Below are 25,364 nucleotides of genomic sequence, written 5' to 3' on the forward strand. Positions count from 1 at the left end.
AACTACGCCGGCTTATCCGACAAGCCATCTTGGGCCCGTATCTTATTTAAATTGGCATACTTTCTGCATATGCTGATAATATACAGTGGAAAACCCCTCGAAAGCGAATACGGGTTTCGAGGAAAGGATTGCAGGTGAAAAGTAAGTCAGATCTACGCATCAGTTTAGCATATGCTAACAGATACAGTGCTTAAGAGCACTGGGTGTTATACCACCACTGGCAACAGGCGCGGTACTTGCATGAACCCAAGTATGTGCTTTACATATGCTGAGCTTATAATTGAGAGAGATATGTCTAACATATGCAAAAATAAAATCGCGCACAGGTCTCCAATTTGGAAGTTCGCCCATACCTGAGACGCTCTTGCGTGAGTTATACCTGGCATATACCCTGCATATACAAGAAGACCAAGGGGGAAAAGGGTCTACTGAGTCCAGCTTCAAAAAGACGCATGGTGATTTGTTTCATGGGGTAAGTATCTCTTTCGCTTATACAATACATATGCTAATCATGTAGCATGTTCTTCGCCGGCAGGGTTGGGATTCTATGTCCGGATTCGGCCCGACATGGCGCCGCTTTTTGCTCAATGACTGGCGCTGGGATGTGGGGTACGCATCCAGGTGCGTGCGCTGAGTGTGCTCGGTGAATAATCCCGGACTTCATCCGGGAGTAACGGGACGAATCTATGCGACCCCTCAACGCCAAGCGACTCGAGCAATGGAACAAACATGTCTCAGGCTTCATTTCGATGGCGGGAAGCCCCTGAGCAGACCCTAATCGCCAAGGCATTAGGGACAGCAAACCCCGATCTCCGAAGAAACAAAATCAAAGCCCCATCTAGATATTCACCCCAATGGAGAGCCTTCAGGACACTTGGAGCTCGTCTCCATACTGAGAGTTGTGGCAGACATACTACCCCCTACCAAGAGGCTAACCAGAGGGATAGTGTGGATGTGGCAATATCAGCCATTCCATCCGTGGCAATAAACCGGCAAGTTATCTTTCGACTGATTGGTCGAATCTCATTTAAGGTGCCAATCTGCCCCATAGTATGTCTCCTTGGTACATAGCCCCCACAGCCTAGAAAATCTATATCAGTTTTTAATCACATTGGCAGGACCACTGTGAAAAACAGGGTACTGAGAATTTCAAATCAACCTGAGAGGCTTATAAATCACACCTCTCGATGCAGAGGTTTTGCTAAAAGGTGGTGGAGTGTATTCTGGTATGCCTATAAATCATACCTCCGCTGCCCTCTAATCCGGCCTTCAACAGCCTTCAGCAGCCTTCATACGTTCGAAGTTACCTACCATCATGGAGAACTACAATGACGCCAACCCGACAGAGGCCGCCCTTGAGGCCCGCTACCTAGGCAGCGAACCACCAAAAGCCACATGCTCGAATTCAGTTCTCAACGCAATCTGGCACCACAAATCCAGCCGCCACTTCGCGTCTGATGCCTTGCCATCTGGCACCCTGGAAACCCTTATTTCCGCCGCCCAAAGTGCCTCGAGTTCCTCCATGCTGCAAGTATGGAGCGCGGTAGCCGTTCAAGATCCCGTCCGCAAAGCCGCCGCAGCAAAGCTCTGCGGAGACCAAGACTTCATCCAGCATGCACCACTTATGCTTTTCTTCTGTGCGGATCTTGATCGTCTCACAAACATTTCTGGGTGGGAGAACCAGCCAGGAAAGGCACTAGATAACACGGACATGTTTATCATGGCGACGATTGACACCTCGTTGGCTGCGCAAAATGCTGCTTTGGCTGCAGAGTCGATGGGGCTAGGAATTTGCTATGTCGGCGGCGCACGGAATAATGCTGCTCAGCTTTCCAAATTGCTACACCTTCCAAACAGGGCTATCGCCCTGTTTGGGATGGCGATTGGAATACCCGACCCTGTCCGTTCAACGAGCATCAAGCCGCGATTGCCTCTGAAGGAGGTCCTTCATATGGAGACTTGGGATAATAGCTCACAGCGGGAAAATGTCAAAAAATATAATCAGGGTTTAAGCGACTTTTATGAGTGGCATCACATGGGCGGTCGCAAGAGCTGGGCGACTTTTGTCGCAGGTTTGATGGCGTCAGGGGAATTGGATGGAAGGGAGAAGATAATGCAGACTTTGCAAGAGACGGGGTTCAAATTTCACTAAGTGTGTGTTTGGAATTGACTGGCATCTTTATATTCTCCCGCGTTTGAGCATGATGGTCTGTGCCACGCTGGTGGGTGAAGTTTCAAGTTTGCATTGGCGATTACAATTTGATGGACTGGGCACGGCTTTTCTGGACATATGTATTTACATTGGATCTGGGGTAAAAATCATAAAGCATCGGTTTCTCAGCTCCAAGATCAAACAGGTGCTGGATTTTCAAATTTTTCTTATCCTATCTCAGTTTTCATCATTTTGTAGCCATTCGTCGTGCAAATACCGTCTCAAATTATATCCCTTGAAATGAACTCCAGAATCCCTGGCCGCCCAGTACGCCCTTACAAGTCTCTGGATATACAACCCATAGCCTTCAGAGCAACATACCAAGGTCGGCACATGCAGCATCCACCGATCCCTTTCCACATCCTCTGTCAACTCAACACACGCCACAAGAACAGGTACCATCACGAATTTCACCGGCTTTCCTGTTGCTAGCATAGTTGATTCTAGCTGTGTGAGAATTGACATTCCGATTGCACGAGCAGGAAGGTCGTGCACCCCGAAGGGAAATCTCATACGGTGAATCATGAGAAGGGCAGCCATGCGCATTACTTGGATCTGACAGGATATGTGTTCGATCTCAATTGCGGAGAAGGTTTGACATAGACTTTCGGAAACACCGGGTTGCCATGCGAGTGCTGCTGCTTCGAGATCGTCTAATGAGTGCGTTATCCGATGAATATCACGCCCCCCGTGGCCCGTCGAGGAGACCGCCCAATTCAGTTCGCATAATTGGAAAAGCAATGGAAGTAGAGAGGTAGTTAGACCAAGGTAGCGATCCACGTAGAGAGGGTCATCTGGTTGCCGGAACTGTAGTGCCGGAACAGCCCCGTAAATCAAGGACCCTAACATCTCCAGCATAATCGTACCTGTGAGGAAGAAAAACTGGTTGGACAGGGACTTGAAATGGTGTCATATACTGGCCGAAACAAGATGAGAGTCTGCCGAGATAGGGTGTATACATTATGGGGTCTCTTGAACATAGCAAAGAGCATAATGATTGTCCCGAGAATGAGACAGGTTGCTGCTTGCTGGGTATTCATGACGCGCATACAACGAAGATTCTGCAACGCTAAAGATGCATACCGGTATGGGGTGAAAAGCTCGTCCCGAGACAAGATCGCCCTGCAGTTCCTGGTCTGAGCGACCGACAGACCATATGCAACATACGCATGGGTTAGAATTGGCTTCGATTGCTCGTAATATGAGCACAGGACAGCGTGGTGTTGATCCCAGAAAGTCGGCCCGACGAGGAACTTGGAATAAACGTCATATGCAGAAAGAACTGTATATATGATATCGGTCTCGGTAATGGACGGAGTAACCGAGATCCTACTTGTGAGCTCTAAACTGGGATGTAAAGATGCAGCAGAGAGAGCCCGGCGACCTAATTTCTTCGCAGGGCGAGTAATTCTGCAAGAAAAGCCGAGTCGGGCGCATCGAGCACACCTATCAGACCCTTGGGTCCACGAGCACCTTTCCTTGATGCTATGGCATCGATCACAAGATTTGGTCATTGTTTAATGATGTATGTTTCAGCTCAAACGGCTAGGATTGGATATATGTACTTCTCCACGACGCCACTTCTGACCGCCTTGGGGAAGAGTTGTGGGAAGCGATGGATGTCTGGGTGATTGACTGACCAAGGGCTGTTCAATTACATAAGCCCCTCACAAAAGCGGCGGTATCTGAAACAGGAAGTCGAACCGGCGAAGAACATATCATATGTATACATATCATAGCTTGATGCGGGATCTATCGCCATCACTCACAAGGCAAGTCCCCTCCATACCTAATGCAAGCATAAACTGAGGATACACAGGAACCGCACTGCATTTCTTCTGCGGATCTGAGAAGAAGAAAGATGTCGCATCTGCAAGCTATACCGGAGATATAGCGTACGCATCGAACTGTGCTTTCTGGATTAAAAGATTTCCAGACGCTGAACAGGGAACATCACTCTATCGAGACGCTCGGTCTCAAAGCACTTCCGGGATTATACCACATATGGACTCCTTCTATAGCATCGATGATGGTCTTAAACAACAATTAGTGCAGGCAATAGTCGAAATTAGTGGGCCTAGGTTTTCTAGTAGCAGCCCGAATGCCTCATGACCATAGAATCACGGGGAATTCAGCATACAGTATAGATTCGAAAGAAGCAATCCAGTGGTCCTAATAAATACCCCTACGGACGTAATCAGAAAGCTCTCATGGCTTCACGCACTATTGCCCTCCGTGGCCATATCGCATGGGGACATAGTACAGCAGACATTGTCAGGGAAGATCAGATAAAATTGAAAAACTTAGTGCAGTGTCGCGCAGAGAACTACCCTAACGTCTACCACGCACACATCCGCACTCCTAGAGACTCGTCATTTCGTTTAGCCATCGATAAAACCCCCTGATAACTAACAACATGATGACCAAAGAAATTCGGGATACTGGGTTATGGGGGCTGCTAAACGACTCGCTAGAAAGCTTACCGAGACGAAAAAACAGTATGACAAATATGGGAAAATTGAAAGGCTTCTGATAGGAAATGCAAAACAGCTTCTGTATGTCCACACTAGAAACATCATCAGACTGTGCACAAAGCGCACTAGCGTACTTAGCCGAAGCACAAGACGAGACGACGCATTTACGCCCTGTTGGAAAGCAACCTCGACCCAAGCATGCCGACCAATGTGTTATTTTCCTCAACCTGGCCATGCACTCACCTCAATCTTTGCTTGCGTATCTGGCTTCGATGACACTGCAGCCTGGACACGGGGTTTGGGGAATCGGACGTTTTATGCGCTGCCTGTGCGTTTGTGGCTCAAATAAACTAGATGAAGTGTCAAGGGATATACCGATGCCGCCAGTGCTCCAGAAATAGCATATACTGCAGTATAGTATTAACTTGTGTGTCTTTGATAGTCGTCGTAAATGCGTTCGTTGTTCGAGGTCCCTCCCTTAGGCTAGGAAGACGGATATTGTACGGTCCGAGTGGACATCATATATTAGAAAAGGCACGATTTACCCTAAAGCCATTGTTACTAATGCAATCCAGGGTATTGCTGGCATAAGGATCATGATAGTATTGAGGTTCGTCTTCAGCCCAGACAACTGTCTATAAGATACTATTCTGAGTTTAAACGGTCATATTGTTCACTACATTTCCTCCCCAGGATATCCCGATGTATGTGACTCATGCCGCACTTGGTCATAAATAGCAATCAACATGAAATAACCACAGCTGCCTACACATAGATGGTAGTATTTGGCTTGCTCTAAGGGGGTATCTCTCACGTAATTCATGATGGTCACAGGGGTATCACCTGACTGCCTTCTTTCATGCTAGCCCCTCACCAGCTCTTCTTTCTCTTCGTCATCTATCATCCTATTCGCATCGAACTACGGTGGGCTACAGATAATGTAAGGATCGACAATAAATGTCATTTCATGATGTTCCGTCCTGTCAAAACCAACATGCTGGAAGCACGAGCCCACTAGATGCTGTTAGATAGCTCATTTGCGGTTCAGGTACATGATCACAGTCTCCTCAGTAACACCCGGACCCATTGATTCATGGTGTGTCGGCCACGTTGTACACCAGCTTCTTTCCACTGACCTTGCCATCCTTCATATCCTGCAGACCCTCCAATACTCCCTGAAGCCCCCGTGGCCCCAGCTTGACAGGATGAGGCTTGACCTTCCCCTCTGCAAGGAAAGTGGCTGCCTTGCTCATAAATTGTCCCGCAAACTCTCGATCCTCCGGCTTGGCCGGAATGATGCCACCACCAAAATCAAAATCCTCGCCAAAAGCAGTGTATCCTATGGTGAAAAGACTGCGGACGTCATCACGGGGAACGTTCACCTTCAGCAAGGCAGAATAATCTCCGCCCTTGCTAGAGATCACTTCGCCACAGAACTTAGCGCTAGACTCAACAGCAACAGTGTCGAATACCAGCTTCAGATTGTCCTGTGCGTAATCCTTGATGGCCTGGACTGCATTCGCATCTTTATAGTCGAACACTGCATCTGCACCCAGACTCTTTACAAGATCAAAGTTCTGCGCGGAACATGTCGTCAATACAGTGTATCCCGACAACTTGGCATACTGAATGGCCAGGGTACCGGTGGCTGTGGAGCCACCGTAGATGAGAATCAGCTCAGGATGTGCTAGTGGGGCGTCTGGTGGTGCGAGCTTCAGACTCTGATACAGGCCCTGGCCCACCGTGATTGTCCCCAAGCCGAGGGTTGAAGCTTCTTCAAAGCTGAGACGGTCGGGTATGGCGATCTGAAGATCGGCTTTCGGGATACAGTATTCGGCAAAGGCGCCACTCTCCGGGTTGTTGGAATTGCATCCTTGGACCCAACCGCAAACACAGTCGCCCTTGCGAAAGGCTTTCTTGACGCCTTTGCCGACCTCTTCGACGACACCGGAGTAATCATTTCCAATGACTTGTCCTGGAGGTTTCCGGTCGGCGCTTTTCCAGTCGGTGGGGTTCAGAGCAACACTAGCTGTTTTGACAAGAAGGCAGTCGTCGGGCACAGTAGGGATAGGACGTTCCACTACGTCGCGACTACCGGGCGCAGTGATCACGAGGGCTTTCTGCATGATGAGTGATGAGATGAGATACGAAGTTATGGCGTGTTGCGAAGAAGCAGGTGAGAATTACAAACAAAGACAGGCGGGGGTCAGAGAGGGGTTTAATAAATGTTACATGACTGCTGATTATAACGTCACAGCTCCTTTGCCAGACTAATTATGTCCTTGTTATCTCCGCTCCTACACTGAATGGATGACAGCTAAGCATTGTATTATTAATCGGGGCCATTAATAATCCACGATGCTATGGCCTTCTAAGGCTGGCTTGCTGCGATGTGATTCGACATCGGGACTCGCTAACCAGTGCCGGTCCCGAAATGGATCCGTTCAGTAGTTTAGCTTCTCTCCAGCCGATCCATGTTCTCCAACATTCAACTATCTACCTCTGTTCCATTCTTCTCCAACTCACTCCTATTGATGTCGGCCCGGCCCAATGACATTTCTCGCGTGGCCAACCTTGTCTCTGCCCAACCCAGCCCGACCGATTCCCCGTCCGCACCTCCGCCAGCGGGAATGACGCCGCCTCCCCGAGAGCGGGTCCCACGGGCCTGTGAACACTGCCGGGCCCGCAAGATCAAGTGCAATGGCCAGCAGCCGTGCAATGCCTGCGCGCGCCATCCAGAACGATGTCTCTACCGGACAGGAAGCATCCGCCAGAGAAAGAACCGTCGCACCAAGGAAGCCCCGCGACCACCAGCTACCTTACTCCCTCTTCCAACCACCGAGTCGCCCACTACTTCAAGTGACTGGTCCCACACCAGTCTAAGCGATGGCCCGGCGCAATATAAGCGACATCATGAGCTCCGCGCTGGCATTGGCGTACAGAACCCAGAGACAGGGGCATTCCAGTTCTATGGTAATTCTCATACCCTATATTTTACAGACTCTGTTAACCCACGAAGGACCCTCCTCCGGCTTCTGCTTCATTCATCGGGTCTACCAACGCATTAAGCAGGGCTCATCTAGTGAGCCGCTGCTTGCTCGTCGTAGTTGCTCCATTCCAGATGCCATCCACCGATTTGGTTTGGAGCGCTTCATGTTTGCCCGGCCAGGGGACTCTGATCCGCGGCGGACTCAATTTCCGTCTCAGATGTTCCTCCCAAGGGAGTTGGGTGACCAGTTCATTGAGGCCTATTTCCGCATCATGCACCCGCAAATACCCATATTGATCATGTCTGAAATTGTCGATGCTTGGAACCAAATGTGGGAAACTCCTGTTCGAGACCACAGCGTCAAAAATCAGGATATCCTATTTATGGTGCTGGCTATCGGCGCTCGGATCGCCAATCTGAGGGGGAAGCAATCTGAAAGCAGTGTCGAGGCCTGGGCCGATTACTTCTCCAGTCGAGTGTCTGAGGGGCCCATCTTTCTGCAGGAACCGAGCATCCGGGGTGTACACTTGATGCTGTTGAAGGTACGTCATCAACATCTGCCAATGAAGCTCGCTAACCCAATACAAGTCAATGTACGCTTTGCAACTGATGCGACAAAATGATGCTTATCTCTACCTGGGTCATGCCACCCGCACATGTCTCGTACTAGGTCTGCACCGGGCCCAGGTCACTGATGGTCGCGATCCCAACGTGCATCGGCTGCGTTTGACCTTCTGGACGACATTCTTCTGCGAACGCATATCTTCGCTGTATATGGGTCGTCCGTCGAGCCTTTCTGACCGACAAATCGACACAGCATACCCAGAAGACCTGCCGCAGAATCTTTATGACAGTACTTGCGCGCCTATGCAAGAATGTGCGTTCATCCGAGCCATGGGCGAGATTTCCAAGCTGGCGGATCGCATCTCTATTGAGATATATTCGCCGGCCAGCATAAAAAACCCCACAGATCTGGACAAGCTCAACCAAATCAGCATTGAATGCGACCAAGCCCTCCAAGCTGTCACACCGACACTACCCAGTTACCTGCACTTCTTCGATGACACGGTCCCAATTGGTGAGCCGTGGCAGGAGATTCAACGCGTGAGCCTTGGATTCTGTTACTACGTCGTCCGGATGCTCCTCTCCCGCCCGGCACTGGTGCTCACAACCTTCTTCACCTCAGTACAAGAAGCCCAATTTGCCACTGGCTGCACCGAGCTCCAAGCCTGTATCAATTCATCGACTTCTGCAGCCCGGAATTTGATTCACCTGGCTCATGATGTCTATTTCCGTCGCTTTCCAGAGATCCGCTATGATGGGGCTTTGGCCTCATTTCTTGTATCTGCAACGTTGACTCTTTTATATGATGTGCTTAACTTGGGAACAGATCCGGACCGAGCCAGGCAGACCTTCACGGTTGTTGAGAAGGCGATAAAGTGTCTGGATGAGATAGAACATACGGGGTATACGTCAGGCAAAGCGTTGAGCTTGGATCTGATGAGAGTGGCTAAGCAAGCCGTGCAAGCGTCCGATCCCGTGGTGGACACAAACCAGGTCTTGATGGATGCATTCCCGTGGTTAGAGTATGTTTTTGCCCTTTGTTGTTGGACTGTGCTGACTGAGTAGTAACTGGGCATCCGCCCCGGTCGGGGAGAATCCCGATCTGTCAATGTATACGTTTCCCCCGGCGGACGTGGCGGTCATTGGCTCTTTGGCGGGGAATGAAGTCGGTTGGACCGAGACGGACGGCAACCATCTCTGGTTGGGCAATGGGTTCGAGCCGAATGCAATGCCGGGGTGTTTATTCTAGGCGCGAAAAGAGTAGATTGGATAGACAGCACTTAATAGACAAATGGATTATTTATGAGGGCCGGCGGCTATTCTGGCATTGTCTCCCAGCCACGTCTCTCCAGCTGAAACACCCCAACGCACCTCAGCCTTAGGGTATTATCGCTCCAATGCGATGCCTGCCCTAACCGCCATCCATCCTGCCAGTGGTCCGAGCGCTATCCGGAGAAAGAATCCAGAGATACTTATACCCTTCTTTCTATCCTACCCAGCTGCCTCCCATTGAGTGAGTTCCAATGTCCAAAGCTAACATCCGGGCAGTCCCTTGGACTTCCCACCTCATCTACCTCCTTCTTATCCTCCCCACTGGCCTCAGCATCACCCTCCTGCTCAGTGACTCCCAGCACTGGACCCTTACAGGCGACCTCTACACCTTTATTAACCACTACCGCACGACCGTGCAAACAGCACTTCAGATCATAGCTACTCTCCTCGGCGCTATCCAAATATTCAGCATCTGCCGCCTTATAAACCATGCCACTCGCATCCTCTTCAAACACTCCACCCACCACACGACCCTCAACGACCTCGCCCTCTGGTCCGCCCTCTCCACCCCAACCACCAACTTCTCCCTCCCTCTGCCTCAAATAATCCTCACCCTCCTCCTCGCCAACCTCTCCGCCGTCCTCTCCGCCCTCTGGACTGGTGCCCTCACCCCAACCTCCACCACCACCACCGCCAACACGACCATCCTCATCCCCTCCTACGCCAACCGCTCCTTCATCAAAGAATACCCCTCCCAGATCGACACCACCGGTCCCTCCCTCCGCACCTCCCTCGGCTATTTCACCTACTCCGTCGGTGTAGGTCTCCTCACCTCCCTCGTCTCCTCCGCCTCCACCGCCTCCCCACTCACCGGCTCCCTGAAATCCCGCTCCCACGCCAAACTCGACTCTACCGGCTACACCTACTCCGGCCGCTCCTACGGCGTCGGCAGCCCTGTCGGCCTCACCGATGAAAATGTCACTGCATCCTTCCCCTACGCAGCCAACTACACCTACCACGAACGCGGCTACCTCGCCCACGTCTCCTGCATATACAACTCCTCGACCCTCTTCCTCCTAGGAGATACTTACGATACAGCCCTATACGTCGCCGAAGGCCCTCTACCCGACAGCAACGCCTCCACAGGCGAATACTCCACCTACACAGGATGGTCAACCGACACGATCGTAGCCCTCGGCGTAGCCAGCCAACCCGCGGCATACACAAAGGAGAGGTACGTCGCCGCCGCAGCAGGGAGTTACTACGCGTCGTTAAACGCAAGTCAATGCCTGATCAGCTTCGTACCGAGATGGTTCCTCGTGAACGTGGCTACCCAGGAGAAACTCGTGGACGTGGTGCCACTCAACACTACCTCCTCTACCTTATACTCCTCTGAAGAAGAAACAGACATCGACATCGACCCCACCAACAAAACCATCCACGTCGCCATGCGCCAATTAGAACTCATCTCTAACGACCTCACCTCCTTCTACCGCTCCACGCTCGGCGACGCATTCAACACGTCCATTGCAGATCACGCCACGAACACCAACACCACTGCCACCATTTCCTCGAACTTCACCACTAGCGCAAACTCCACCGATAATGTAACAACAACCCTAACCGCCATCCAAAACACCTATATCTCCCTGATTGACGATATTCTCGCTGCGTATGCGTCTGCACAGCTCATGGTGGGGAATTTCTCTCATCCTGCCACCGCGACGGTTACTGTTGATGCGTTCCGGCTTGGGTCCAGGGTGTATATTGTGGCGGTGTTTGTGGTTAACGTGCTTGTGCTGCTTGGGGTCGGTATTGAGATGGGACGCACGGGTGTGTGGGGGGCATTGCCGCAGTTCGATTATTTGGATGCGAGGATGTTGGTGCTCGGGGGTGCGAATGGGGGGAGGGGGGTTGCGGAACGGGCGGCGGAGGTGGGGTGGAAGGGAGAGGAAACGGGGAGGTTTGGGGTTAGGCTTGTTAAGGTTGGTGGGGTGAGGGGGGTGGGGTGGGGGTTGGTTTATGGGGGGAGTAGGAGTGGGAGTAGCAGGAGTATAAATGGTGGTGGTGGTGGTGAGAAGGGGAGGAGAGGATCGCAGGAGACGTTGGTAGATGAGTGGATATGATTTCGTCATTATGTTTGTGTTCAGTATATAGTAGTTTGGGGGATGGGTTACGAATATCAGATCAGACTACGCTATAAGTATAGAAGAAAGAAAGGATATGAACTGGTATGTATTGTTTATTACTTCTGACTCCTCACCATACTCCGCAACGCCTCCGTCTCACCCTCCAACTTGGAAACCCGCATCTTCAACTCGTCCCGCTCGCGCTTAATCGCCTCAAGCTCCTCCTCCAACTGATTCATCCGATCCACGCGGCGCTGACGATACCGTCGCGCAGCAAGAGTATTCAGCTCCCGCTTCTTGACTCGGTTCGGGGCTTCTTTGGGAGGAGCGGCTGCTCGAGAGGATGCAGTAGAGCTGACGGATGGCATGGGTGGGAAGTCTAATTCAGGTTCTTCATCTTGTCAGTCAAATTCTTCTTCATTTGATTAAAGAAAGGCATCCTACCAGGAAGAGAATTCACACCAGGCGAAGCCAACAGATTCAACTCCTCGCTCAGCTCCGGAGAACTAAGCAAGGAATCAATCGGGTCGAGATCGGGTTCAGCAGTGACAGGCACAAGAGAATGAGGATGGGGGTGAAGTATCGTCGCGCAAGAAGTATGTTGAGTAGATGTCGGATCCTGATAGCCAATGATCTGATCTTGATAGCTACTATCACTCAGACTGGACAAGGCTGTATTTATAGTTGAATTTGAATTGGACCCGGCAGTGAGGGAAGTATCCGGTGGAGAGTCGTCATAGAACAGGGAAGTAGGGTCAACGGGAGGAAAGGCCGCTGACGAGAGATCGAAAGTAGGATTATTATAGTATTCGGGATGGAGGTAAAATGAGTCAGGGTATTGGGGGAGATCCTGGTAGAAATGGTGACTATTATACGGCGGCGGCGGAGAGGTCTGGCTTTGCGCAGATAAACGCGAAGGTCTGGCGGACGGCGTGCATGCTGGTAACTGCAGTGACAACCATTCTTCTATACTTGAGGCCGGGTCCTTGGACCCGGGAGAGCCGGTGCGAAGAGAGGGAAGAAGAAGACGCTTTCGCCGAGGCGATGGGGGATGGGAAGGGGAGGGAGAAGATGAAGTTGGTCGGGGTGAGGCCCGGTTTATAAGGCCGCTGCGGATTGAGGAGGCGGGTTGCGTTTTGGGTTTAGTGCGGTGGGTGGGGCGGGTTCGTTTGGGGCGTGTCTTAGTTGGGTGGGTTTTATTCATCTTTTCGAAGAATCAATAGTAGTACACTCTGAAATGATGATAGAATGAAGTGTTGTGTAGTAAGTACATCTTGACAAAACAACCAGCGCAGTATTCCATCTATGTACCCTCGTCATTCTGAGCCATCTTGTTCATTCCAGCACCACTGAAGGGGGAAATCATTGTCTAGGAAGTATCTTCGTTAGCTCTATCCAAGTGGAGATGAAAAGACACTATGAACACGAGCGAGCGACTCAGATGATGTCGGCCCGCAAGCCTGGAAAGGTTCTTCCATTTTCATCTTTCCAGGCGCCTCAGAATGCGGAGCATGTCAGCGATCGGGAGTGTCTTCATCGTGCTCTGGCGCTAAGCTAGTCGGAATGGGGCTGGTGCTTACGGACCGGAGGAAAGTGGCATGTAGTGCAGTGGTATTGCAGAAGTTCAACTAGATTTATTCAATTGGTATTATAGACGCTTTACTTTACTACGTAGAACTGTCTCTTTTATGTCTTCATGCTGCTCTGGTCGACTCACTTCACCGTCAGAATCCACCAACATGAGTCCAGCATGAGTGCAGCATGGTCTATCATGAGTCTCTGTGAGTCGAGATGATACAGAATGATCACAGCAGGGAGACAACTAAACCGCACCCGCCAAGTAATTACTCGTGGGGCCATGGAGCATGAGTCATTCTCACTCATGGCCAGACTGCCCCACTGCTATCTGCCCCACCCTCCACCTCAACACGAGCCATCCAATCAGAGGGTGATGCCCCAGACATGCAGGTGCCTGGATTGGTATCACAATGATGCTGATAACGCGGGTCTTCTCTCCGCCTCAGGAGATGAGTTGTTGCCACTGTGGCTGTTGTAGGTCTTCCTCATCAGGGAAATATCTTGTCTTAATGCATGTCTTGTATCTGTTACAGATATTTGTACCTAGCTCTCTTAGTAGATATCATGTTGGTTACATACCTCATGGTTGAATTGATAGATGTACTGTGCTTCTCTACATTCAATACTATATATAGTATCTGCAGAACTCGTCCTCCCCATATTATGATAGCACGGATGGTAAATATATGTACTGGTTAGAGTTACACCATTCGCTCTCCTCATCGGATGTCAACTCCGCAACCCCACCAAACCAGTTATGCCAATTCTCGGGGTTACTCTGTGAGACCCTGCGGAGATACTTTTCCTGCCAGACATAGCGGCAATCTTTGATATCAAACCTCTCTCCTATAAGCACCTAGATAGAATAGCTATAGTCGTCGCTGCCAAATGTAGAACTTCTACCACAGTAGGTTGACCTCAAACCATTTGCAATTGTAATCACCGTATCCCCATATCAAATCCCAGTTAGTAAACTGTAATATTTACACAGATTGACTTTCGCTTCGAGTCATATACACCTAATGACGGCATCTATTAGGGCTCTAAACGACAATCTAAAACCACACAGCTATCCATATTCCTCACATACCTACCTAAATAGTCTCTTCATCTCCACAACCAGAACCAACACCACCAAACCCAATAACCACCATCACCACCACAATGCACCTCCTCACCACCCTCCTCGTCCTATCCACCACCGCCCCCCTCCTAACAACCGCCTACTCCATCCCTCCGAACCTCTCCGCCCTCTACAACAAGCACAAGGTCTGCCCCAAACCCCCTCTCCCCTCCCATCCCCTCCTCCTCCACCCCCATCCACTAAAAAGAAGATATCAAAAAGTCCAAACCCTGCACCCACCCCCTCGCAACCGGCTTCCACGACGGCCAAAACCCCACGGACAGCACATTCACCTACTGCAGCGACCTCTCCAACCGGTCGATATTCCTGCACAGCCCGACACTAGGCGGTCGATACGACAACATGGACATCGACTGCGACGGAGCGAATTCGCACGGGGGCAACTGCGGCTACGACGAATCAATCCAAGACCAAACGAGCTTCAAAGACATTGTTTCCTCTCAATACGGCATTCCTGATCTAGACGCTAATATACATCCCTATGTTGTCTTCGGGAATACGGATTATGATCCCCAGCGCGATGGGATGTGGCCGTTGAGTGTTATGGTTGTTGTTTGTGGGGATCAACTTGTAAGTTTATCTATTTCCTTCCGGGGTGTTAAGGGAAGGGAGGGTTTGCTGATGAGTGTATAGTTCTATGGCATCTGGGGAGATACGGCGGGTGGGAGCTGGACTGGGGAGGCGTCGATTGCGTTGGCGAAGTTGTGTTTCCCCGGTGATGGGATTAGTGGGAATAATGGGCATGTGAGTGATGATGTCCTGTATATTGGGTTTGTTGGGGGGGAGGCGGTTCCTGGGAATAGGGCGGATTGGAAGGCGGGGAGTACGTGGGAGTTTGAGGAGAGTATTCGGGGGCTTGGGGAGAGGTTGGTTGCGACGCTTACTTAGTGTAGGCATATAGTTGGGTAGTCGAGGATTCTTTCTTACAGTAATATTGACTTGACTGTTAGGAGAGTATTTCCTTGGGACTGGAGAGTGTCTTATCTTTCTGTTGCTCTGCCTTTTTTCTTTTTAGCTGGCCTACTCTCGACATCTACAAGGAAGCTGCATAGCTGCATACTAAGATGAGATTCTATAACTATCAATTTCCTAAGTAACAAACCGTAACCCGACCAACAGCAAGGTATCATAAGCGCAGCAGCAAGCCAAGCCAACCGTCAAGCTCTCCCAACGCTGAAACTCGCTCCCGCTATGCAGAACAAAACAATGTCGTCAGAACCACACTTTTGGCGCGTTCCGTTGCAGTGGCCCAAATCAAAACGCCGGCCAATGATGCGCCATACACAATGATGAAAAAAAGAAGATAGCAAGGGTATAAATCAAAGACATGCTCATTTCTTGAACATGTAGTGCCCGTAGAGCCCGCCTACGTCGCCCACGGCCACCGGAATCTTCCGCATGCCCCACCAACGGGCGCCCATCTTCCAGGAACGCGCTCCGTCGTCGAGCATAATCTCCGGCATAGAGGCCGGGTCCCGCACGTACCAACCCCGACGGCCCAGCTCGCGCACCGTCCAGTCCGGCGAGGTACGGGTGTTGCGCGCCCGCTCGCGCAGAGGTGCGATGAGCTTGTCGCTAAACTCGATGACCTGCAGCGGGTAGCTCTGCGGCGAAAGAATAACGCACGCGTTGGGGTTAAAAATGGTGCCGATCGTAAGCTGGTTGGCCTTGTTCAGGTCCAAGTAGCACAACGTGGATGGAACCCAGGGACTGATCGGCTCTCCATCAACCGGCTTGGGTGGCACAAAGAATGTGTTGAGATCCTGGCCATTGAGCTCGCACGAGCTCAGACCCAGCTCCTCCAAATGCTTCGTCAAGGGCAACAAGGCCTGAGTATGGGCGGAGGTCACCTTAGCCCCTCCGAGGTTAAGCGAACGAAGGGTAGAGGGCAACCGAGGGAGAAGTGCCTGCACATCCTCCTCCTCCAGGAGCCGGGATCGGGTGGGGTCCGTCAGCAGATTCAAAAACACCAGCGAGTCGCAGACGGCTGGGTGGGTCGACAGAAACTCGACAACTCGAGAGCCCCGCAGGCGAGAGCATCGGGAGATGCTGAGATGAGTGATCTTCGCGGTCTCGGGGATCGAGAACAACGCATCCTCGGTGATCTGCGTGTGGGTGACATCGAGGTGAGTGAGGTTAACCAGGCGCGGCAGAAGGATCTCGAAAGCAGCCGCGGGAAGACTGCTACATTCATGGAGGGAAACCCGTCGCAAGTTCGGCAGGGTCAAGGGGACACCAGGACCGGAAATCAAGGCCTCCAAGAAGAGAGTGGAGAAGGATTGGGAAGAGCAGCCGCAGAAATCCACTGCGGACAGGTTCGGAAGACCGGTGAACAGCTTCCGAAGCACATCCAAGCTGATATCGCCCTCGACATGTTCCTGCAGCAAGCATTCCTTGAGGTTGGGTAGCAGTTCCAGGCACTGCAAAAGCGTCTTGGCGGTAAGATTCTGAATCTCAGCGTTCATCTGCTTGGTGCGACCCAATCCAACCGACGTAAAGTGCGAAAAGTCAAGGCGGCGAACCAGCGTGCCCAGTGCGGGATAGCGAGAGATATGGTTGAGAGCCTTGGAGAAGATGATAGAGTGGGGGAATGTCATGTTCCGGTACAACACACTGAGGGTGGCGGCGTGCAATGTCTTTGAGGTAAGCAGGCACGAGATCAGATCCACATTACGAGGGGTATATCCATTGGGGGGCACGTCCAATGCCAACATGGAGATAAGATGGTCAAGAACCTCCGGGGGAAGCCGTTCCAAAGCGGAGGTGCCTGCAGGCGGCTTCTGCTCCACTTCCACCTCTTTCACTTCCGGCACCTGCAGTTTCTGCTCCTCCACTGGTGCCGGCTTGCTAGGCGGAGCGACATCGGGCGTATCCCAGGCCCAGCCGCGAGCATGCAAGTTCCCCAGGCTGCGAAGATCGCTGTAGCTCCGACTCAGACTCTTGCCACCCAGCCGGATCTGCTTCCAGCCGAGAAAACCACCGCATGGGCAGCAAAAGTCGGGCTGCATCTCAATAGGGCTGCGCTTGGTGGTCTCTTGAGGGGACTGTTCGATGTGGGTATCGACGAAGGACTGGGCAATGCCTATGACGTGTTAGTGATCTGCCATGACAACATCCTTGCGCATTCTATTGATATACATACCATCCACGTCTTCCTTGATGGAACCGAACGACTCCCGACGGCGACTGCTGGACCGGGAGTTCTGGGAGGAGCAAGTGGAGGGATGAGGAGAGGCGTTGCGAGAGCCTTCAGTAGGCGAAGTGTTTCCCGAGACAGCGGGAGAGTATCTAGGCTGTGGTGTCTTGTGCAGAGACAGCGGGACGGTGGTGGCGGCCGACATGATGAAGAGGGGGGAGGGCGTATGGTTTGGGGGAGGCTCTATATAGGAAAGTAGGGCCGGTCCCAGTGAAAAGGGTGGTGAGGTGACGAGAAGATCAGGAGAGGCACACACACGCACACACAGGCAAAAGGACGGTGGGAGAAAAGAGGAAAAGAAGGGAAAAAACGGAAAAGCTTTTTTTTTTCTTCTTTCCCCAGATTCCACCCAAGACACCCCTGGCTGCAAAGGACGCTAGAAGATGCCAAAGAGGGGCGCTGGAGACGTAATTAAGCGTATATTCGGAGCCAAAGTGTGAAGGTTGTTTGCTGTTAGTCACAGAATCCGCGGCGGATGGAACGAGGCCGCGCCGCGAGGCGGGCACACGCTATTTGACTCCAAGAGATCCAAGCCAGCGGACAGGGTAATGATTCGCTTAGGCGGAGGGGCAGCCAGTGGACCGTGCAGTGAGCTATGCAATGTTGGTTCAACAGGGCTGCTTCTTTTTTGTGCAGATCAATTAATGGAGGGGGAGGGGGGGGGGAAAGCAAAAGAATCAAGGAAGTTGATGTCGGTGATAAAAATACCAAGCACGGGGAGAAAGGTAAAAATAATGTGAGTAATCAAACAGTACAAAGTAGTTTAGAAGGGGAATGCAAAATGAGAGAATAGGAAGGAAAAAAAAGAAAGAAAGAGAAGAAAGCGGCAAGAGACTGCAAGTCGACGTCAAATTTCCATTAAGTAAGGCGAACAGACCGGGATTGCCAACCAGCCAGCAGCCAACAAACAACGGTGACACTGGCCCTCTCTCTGTCTGTCTCTTGGTAATTTTTTTTACACGGTTGTTTTGCCCGCGGAGTGGAGGCGGAAAGGGAAGCTCAGCGCAGAAAAGACAGAGAAGCCCATGGATCCCGCCGGTGACTCGGACTAACTACTTTTTTTACTTTGTAACCAACTGACCACATGGGGCCCTTCAATCCCTCCCAGCGGCGAATCCGGTTGTTCGGAAGACGCAAAGACAAAAAGAGGTACCATTCGGCTGCTCCATTCTTACTTGGTACTACTTCTTACTTTGCTGCACTGTGAGTGGTCCTCCCCGTCCATCCTTGAATCCTTTGACCGTTGATCGATCGCCTTCCGCTGCGGATTGGTTGCTTTTTCTCACACGGCCGAACTACGTACTATTTTAATCCACGTTCGGGGGCGATACCCGGGATACCACGGTAAGGTTATCAATCAACCGGTCGGAAGTTGGCAGAATGCAGAGGTTGTGATGAATTTATTTACTGTAGGATGGTGTCTCACCTACTACCTCTCTACTATCTGTCATCTTTCCCGGTGAGAGATGGTATTTGCAATATCTCGAAGGAAAGAATAGATTACCAGACATATTTCCATTAGTCGACAAAAGTGATGATTCGATGGCGGATTTGCTGGCGCCATGGCCGAGTCTTGCTGGATCGGGATCACCGCCTGCATTCTATGACATAATGGAAAACCGCCGCTGGTGGCCCCGTGACCTGCCCGACGGGGCGGGATCTTCTCGAGGCCGAGTCCGCACTCCTCCGACCATCGGGACTTTCCTCCCTACTGGCACTAACTACTGAGTTATCCATTATTTAGTATAGTACTCCATAGTAGGTGGGATGAGAGACACAGCCTTTCTCGTAAGAGTAATTCGTTGCGTGTCATCTTCATTTCCCATGAACCCCCAAGACAATCATCCCCTATAGTAATTAGCAGATATAGTTTCGTTCTCAAAAAGTATGTCGCCATCTACCCCAGACCTGCACGCACCCCTGATGCAATATTCCTTACCTAACAATTACTACACGCCCGCCCTTCATTTGCTCCGGGCGGGATCCCGTGATCCTACGGAGAGCGCTAGTCCTGTCACTCCTGCTTCCTCCCCCCCTTCTCCTCTTTCCATTATTCGTCATCCACGGCCTTCCTCTCCTTGACCCAGAGATCAGGAGAACTCAATCCCTGACAGTTTTCTCCTCTTCCAAGGAGATATTGATGAAAGCAGGCCACATGTCCAAGTTACGGCCGAGTCATAGAATCTCTTTCCGAATCAAACTGACTCAGCTCATCGAAGCATGGTCAATACACTACTTGTTCTCGTATAGGGGTCATGACTCCTGGTTGACTGACAACATCACCCCATCCTAGTCCGAACTTTTGATGATTGTGGGGTAGCTGCACAAAGAGGAACTAGCGGTAGGGAGCTACTAGCTAGGTTACCGGGCCCCAGGGGGGATGAACTATGTAGCACCCCCTGATTGGTAGGCTGATCTTAGTACTTCTTAGATCGCATGGATGATCTGACACGATACCGAAATCCACGAACGGGCATTGGTTTGTGAGAAGTACAATTCATCTCCCGAAACAGCCAAGTCTTTTACTCGACGATCACCTCACTCATCATGCAGCAACCCATTGCTTGAAGTTGCTGACCGGGTTGATCAATCCAAGATACAAAAGACAGATAGCAATTCAAACAAAGTGTCTTCTCTCGAAGTCGTCTTATGAGGTCCTTCGTGCAACAAGGCTTACACCCTGCATCCTTACGCAGGCAGTACAGCATGTTCTACCACACCGGAAAATACCCCGCATATCTCCAGACAGGGATCGTCCGGGTGGGTGTGCTGACTCCTCAGGCCATCATTGGTAGTTGGCTGTATACTGATTGAAAGTCATGGAGCACCAGTGTGACCAGACCACGCCCATACTTCCTGTCTACCTGAAACGGTTGCACATATGATGTCGTTAGAATGTGGTGTCGCCAAAATAATCACATCAGTCAGCGGAATGGTTGGCGTCGGAGGTCAAGAATGTAAGCGATGAATCACCTGGACCTGACCTGACCACCAAGACCAGACAATGAAAGGGAATCTTGGCCAGCATAATACAGCTTGACTCCGAATATCCGGTCCATCCCACTTCCTAAACATGCTTAGCGACAAGCCACCTGGTAGCAACTATTACCAAACACTACTAATAGTCCCCCATAGCAGGCCATCCCCATCTTGGCTTCCCCTTGCAGTCCGTCGGAAGTTGACACCGACACCTTGCCCATGCCTTGGTCGTCATCGCAACCACACTTACCCCATGTCGTGCTGGGTTGGTCAAATTCGTAATCCATCACGTAAAATTTTGGGCCTTCTGCAGTGAAACATGCATCAGCCGGTTATTCTTAATCGGCATTTACATTTGTGAAATAGATAGATCGAAAGAAGCTGGCTATACTAATTACCGATGGCCCAGCCCGCCAAGCCAGGGATCCCCAGCTAAACCCATCTATCCAACCGGCGGCGTGGCTAGCCGAACTCCCCCAAGCGAGCTCGCATTCCCCACCCTCTATTGGTCTGGGCCTCTCATAGTCGGGCCTCTGTGCTCCAGTCTTAAGCCCAGTACAATAAACTGACAGAACCGACTGACTCGCTTCTATCGGTCGGTTCCTGGTTATAACCAAGAACCTAATACCTAATTAAATTAGTGACAGGTTAGCTTGTTAGTAATCGGCATAGACGCCGGAAACATCAATGTCAAGGTCACTGCAACCCAAGGTACCTACAAGATGGCAAGTCGGAAAAGTACTATGGTTACAATCATGTACAGAATCATTACCGGGTAAATACCCGCGGATACCTGGATCACGAGACACGTTAGGGACCCGAGTCGCTCACGCCAGCATGACACCACTTGACACCTGCGCACGCAAGCAGCAGCACATAGTTCGGTCGGACGATGTGATCCGTGGATTAGTGCGTTGGACAATACGATGGCAGCTGGGTGGGGACTGGAACTACTACAATGACTGATGTGGCGGGAATCCAAAGGTATTATTGTAAGGCTGACTGAGGGTGGGGAGGGGAGATGGCATCCAGAGGCTGGATTTGGGGAGGTCTCGTTTTGGAATTGTTTCTTAAGTTAACTGGCGTGTGGGAGATATACGAGTACGAGGAATAATTGTAAATTGCGTCTGGTGAGTATATTCATTAATGGGTCATAGTAATGGGAATTATGTGGGCTAAATGATACTCCAAGATGAACAATAATTTGGAATGTAATTAAGTACTAGAACTGACCGCTTCAAAATCGATTGGATGCTACTGGATGGTTCTATGCGTGCTGGATAGTCTTCTTTCATTGGCCAATGCCGGGGTTGCTTCGTTGTTTTTCTTCTCGCTCTTGCTATTCGTGCATACAAGGGCCTAGTCTTCTTGGTGCTTAGCATCGCTCTTCACATCATCACTAACCTGTTCTGTTCTGAACTGTCAATGCAGCAGGCACGATGTCGGCAAGAGCACTCATTGTTCCCCAAGTAACACCATTATCCTCAATTACACTGCCAAGTTGACAACCAACAAGGTGACTGTTCCATGCCTACAGGTGCTCTTCCACTCTCTTTTCATATCGAGAGTGGTGGCCACTAAAGCTCCAAATATAATGGCTCCTTGCGAAGTGTTACCATCTTCACTCTTTCATTGTTCCAGCAATCTTGTCATGAGGCTCCACTAAATTACTTTGGCTGTCTGACAGTATTGATTTTAGCCTGCAGAGGGTGGCAAGATGCTCTTCTATACTGAATTTCTGATTGTGTTCGTGTCTCGGAAACCTGGCCTTCCGATCAGATAACTGCAGATGGCCCCATTATCGGTGAAGAACTTTACCTTCTGGATGAAATTGATGAGTGTACGTTGGGACGTTGTCTGTCCAGGATCAATGCCTTCCAAGCACACGTGATGCTACAACGAGGACCATTAGGACTCACGTCTGAACGATCTTGGCTCCCGAAAACCGAATTTCTTTCCGGAGTTATTATGACAGCGCGGACTTGGGCAGAGATTTTGCCAGAGCTTTCCCTTGGCACTGTGATCCACAAGTCCACCTCCTTGGAGAGTATTGCTTCACTGCTGTCATGGTGGAGGTTACAAAGTTGATGCGGACCGCCACAAATGAGGCTGTGCTAGCTAAAGGCAAGGGGCACATCCTTGTCCTTCAGCCTCGCCAACTCATCAAGCGACCGTCAGAACGATTGCTGACTGACTTGGTCGATGAGGCTGGCTGCCCTTGAAGTCTTCACGCATTGCTTCCGATTCCATTATTCCACTAAAAGGTTAAAGAGCACTATTCGCATTCAAGACGAAATATCTGGGCCAATTTCCACTATGCGTCTGCTGAACACGTGTTTGTCTGACACCGGAGACTTCTTGATCCAGGAGTTTTTCGACTATGAATTACCGCCGTACGCGATTTTGTCACATACCTGGGGCGAAGAGGAAGTCACTTATCAGGAAATCAACGCCGTCAGCGCGAAGGAGAAGAGCGGATACAAGAAAATCATACAGTGCTGCTCGGTAGCAAGGGCAGACGGGTACAAGTACGTCTGGATCGATACATGTTGCATTGACAAGACCAGTAGCGCGGAGTTGTCGGAGGCAATCAACTCCATGTATCGGTGGTACCAAACTTCTGAGCTATGCTACGCCATCCTTGCGGACGTACAATCTGAAGATGAAATCGACAAGAGTAGATGGCTTACCAGAGGCTGGACCCTTCAGGAGCTGATTGCTCCATCAAAGGTGGTATTCCTGAATGAGAGGTGGGAACTTCTGGGAGATAGAGCAACTCTCCGGGACAGATTATCTGAGTACACTGGGATTCCCGCCGGCATTCTTTCCGGAGACGAGGATCTCGAAACGTCTAGCGTCGCACAGAGGATGTCGTGGGCTGCGAAACGACAGACGCGGAGAGTGGAAGACCGTGCTTATTCCCTCATGGGCATATTCAACGTCAACATGCCGCTAATCTACGGGGAGGGCGAGAATGCGTTCATTAGACTTCAGGAGGAAATCATGCGCATTTCAGACGATCAAAGTCTTTTCGCATGGGCGTCTTCTGATGATCGCGGCGGGCTTCTCGCCACCTCTCCTGCCGCATTTGTCTATTCCCATAACATTGTGCGATTCAATCCGGTTGGCAGTCTCGATAGCCCTTTCACTGTGAATAGTAGGGGGGTGCATTTAGATATTGTCTTCGCAGGAATATCAGGCGACGGCCTAGGTCTCGCAATTCTTAACTGCAAGGAAAGAACCTGCACACAAGGAACCCAGCAAGACAAGGTAATAGCCATTTACTTGAGGGATTTAGATTTCACTATGAGTGAATTTAAGAGGGTTCATAGCGGTTCTTTCCGACATATCGATCTTGAAACCTCTCGACCGATCCAATATCTTGTGAGAAGAATTTGTGTCCGAGGTGGTCGCACGATGCTCATGCGCAAGCGAGTCGCCGCCAAACAAGACGACATCTCCCCAGAAAATATCCATCTTTATGACGAGGTCATACTGCCGACCCATTACATAGACCCAGCAGCATTATTTGTGGCCACGGAAGCAGGAATTCAAGGTGATGTATGGTTGCTGTTGACTCGAAGTAAGGTCGGGATAGAGGCAAAAAATTTGCATGGTCAAACACCTCTATCATTGGCCGCAGAGCATGGACAGGAAGACATTGTTCATATGCTTCTTCAGAGAGGCGCCTCGATCGAGACCAGAAACTATGACAGTCAGACACCGCTATCATTAGCTGCAGCGAATGGGCACGGACGTATTGTCCAGATGCTTCTTGAGAGAGGCGCCGCAACTGAGCCTGATAATCCGAATGTTCAGACACCACTATCCTTAGCTGTAGAAAATGGACATGAAGACATTGTTCAGATGCTTCTAGAGAGAGGCGCTGAAATTGAAACCAAGGATCAGTGGGGCGAGAATACACCGCTGGCACTGGCTGCAGCAAAGGGATATGGAGGCATTGTTCAGATGCTTCTAGAGAGAGGCGCTGAAATTGAAACCAAGGATTTGTTGGGCAAGAAAACACCGCTGGCACAGGCTGCGGCAAAGAGATATGGATTCATTTTCCAGAAACTCCGTAAGAGAGCAGGTGCAAAGGAAGCTAATAGCCAGTGGCTTCAGATACCATTGCTCGAGGCTACACGGAATGGGCATAAAGATATTGCCAAAATGCTTTATGACGCCAAACTCAAGAATAAACATTCGATGCTTCGGTGAACACCGCTATATGGCTTCAGCGAATGGACTTGAGGTATGATCAAGATGCTGTTGGGGTAGAAGCGTGAAAACTGAAAATGGAGATCAAATGGGTCGGCGGTTAGTGATGCCCGGATAGGCTTATAACTGTTAACCTGCTTCATCCCACGAGCAACTGGCTTTTTGTCAATTGTGGTTCATTCACTGTCATGCTGTAGAAGATCTGTACTATATCAAGTTCTTGGAGACTGTTAGATTTGCTACCAACGTGTGATGCTAAGAGGACGACGCTATAACTGTTACATTTCGGGAAATCTGCCGTTCCTTTTTTTTTTTTTTTTTTTTTTTTTTTACGTGTTAGACAACTGCAGCCAGCCCTCGTTCCAGTCCTCAACACCGATGAAGCGCAGGAGCTGCAGGCTGCACTCTCCCGCCTGTCAAACAAAATTATCCCTCCAGAAGGCCATCCACCTCTTCAAAAGCCGACAAATCAAGAGAACTACATTAGTTAACCACTCAGTCGGAGATAAATGGCCGCAGTCCGGAAAATAGCAGCCGAGACGGACCAAACATGCAATTGCCGACAGTCTTGAATCTAATTTCCAATCCATCTGGGCACGATTTATCATC

General features: G+C 50.6%; 9 protein-coding genes across 9 annotated transcripts; 5 read left to right on the forward strand and 4 right to left on the reverse strand.

Moving 5' to 3' along the window:
* Positions 1-1,315: 1,315 nt before the first annotated feature.
* On the forward strand, positions 1,316-2,152 carry AtWU_02926 (nitro/flavin reductase; the record flags this gene model as incomplete). The annotated part of the gene is made up of 1 exon (XM_035498039.1): positions 1,316-2,152. The coding sequence occupies one exon, from the start codon at positions 1,316-1,318 to the stop codon at positions 2,150-2,152; it is 837 nt and encodes a 278-aa protein (XP_035353932.1).
* A 237-nt stretch (positions 2,153-2,389) lies between these two features.
* On the reverse strand, positions 2,390-3,070 carry AtWU_02927 (uncharacterized protein; the record flags this gene model as incomplete). The annotated part of the gene is made up of 1 exon (XM_035498040.1): positions 2,390-3,070. One exon carries the CDS (start codon positions 3,068-3,070, stop codon positions 2,390-2,392), a length of 681 nt encoding a protein of 226 aa, XP_035353933.1.
* A 2,707-nt stretch (positions 3,071-5,777) lies between these two features.
* AtWU_02928 (zinc-binding alcohol dehydrogenase family protein) lies at positions 5,778-6,812 on the reverse strand (the record flags this gene model as incomplete). The annotated part of the gene is made up of 1 exon (XM_035498041.1): positions 5,778-6,812. The coding sequence occupies one exon, from the start codon at positions 6,810-6,812 to the stop codon at positions 5,778-5,780; it is 1,035 nt and encodes a 344-aa protein (XP_035353934.1).
* A 348-nt stretch (positions 6,813-7,160) lies between these two features.
* Positions 7,161-9,488, forward strand: AtWU_02929 (Zn(II)2Cys6 transcription factor; the record flags this gene model as incomplete). The annotated part of the gene is made up of 4 exons (XM_035498042.1): positions 7,161-7,659; positions 7,706-8,217; positions 8,264-9,261; positions 9,305-9,488. The coding sequence occupies 4 exons, from the start codon at positions 7,161-7,163 to the stop codon at positions 9,486-9,488; spliced, it is 2,193 nt and encodes a 730-aa protein (XP_035353935.1).
* Positions 9,489-9,762: 274 nt separating this feature from the next.
* Positions 9,763-11,637, forward strand: AtWU_02930 (uncharacterized protein; the record flags this gene model as incomplete). The annotated part of the gene is made up of 1 exon (XM_035498043.1): positions 9,763-11,637. The coding sequence occupies one exon, from the start codon at positions 9,763-9,765 to the stop codon at positions 11,635-11,637; it is 1,875 nt and encodes a 624-aa protein (XP_035353936.1).
* Positions 11,638-11,756: 119 nt separating this feature from the next.
* On the reverse strand, positions 11,757-12,844 carry AtWU_02931 (Cys/Met metabolism PLP-dependent enzyme family protein; the record flags this gene model as incomplete). The annotated part of the gene is made up of 2 exons (XM_035498044.1): positions 11,757-12,031; positions 12,085-12,844. The coding sequence occupies 2 exons, from the start codon at positions 12,842-12,844 to the stop codon at positions 11,757-11,759; spliced, it is 1,035 nt and encodes a 344-aa protein (XP_035353937.1).
* A 1,538-nt stretch (positions 12,845-14,382) lies between these two features.
* AtWU_02932 (glycoside hydrolase family 75 protein) lies at positions 14,383-15,250 on the forward strand (the record flags this gene model as incomplete). The annotated part of the gene is made up of 3 exons (XM_035498045.1): positions 14,383-14,487; positions 14,564-14,932; positions 14,996-15,250. 3 exons carry the CDS (start codon positions 14,383-14,385, stop codon positions 15,248-15,250), a joined length of 729 nt encoding a protein of 242 aa, XP_035353938.1.
* A 443-nt stretch (positions 15,251-15,693) lies between these two features.
* On the reverse strand, positions 15,694-17,703 carry AtWU_02933 (Leucine Rich Repeat domain protein; the record flags this gene model as incomplete). Its single annotated transcript, XM_035498046.1, has 2 exons — positions 15,694-17,444; positions 17,505-17,703. The coding sequence occupies 2 exons, from the start codon at positions 17,701-17,703 to the stop codon at positions 15,694-15,696; spliced, it is 1,950 nt and encodes a 649-aa protein (XP_035353939.1).
* Positions 17,704-22,853: 5,150 nt separating this feature from the next.
* AtWU_02934 (ankyrin repeat-containing protein) lies at positions 22,854-24,755 on the forward strand (the record flags this gene model as incomplete). Its single annotated transcript, XM_035498047.1, has 1 exon — positions 22,854-24,755. The coding sequence occupies one exon, from the start codon at positions 22,854-22,856 to the stop codon at positions 24,753-24,755; it is 1,902 nt and encodes a 633-aa protein (XP_035353940.1).
* Between the last annotated feature and the right edge of the window lie 609 nt (positions 24,756-25,364).

Source organism: Aspergillus tubingensis, assembly GCF_013340325.1.
Source record: "Aspergillus tubingensis WU-2223L DNA, scaffold_4, whole genome shotgun sequence".
Lineage (NCBI taxonomy): Eukaryota > Fungi > Ascomycota > Eurotiomycetes > Eurotiales > Aspergillaceae > Aspergillus > Aspergillus tubingensis.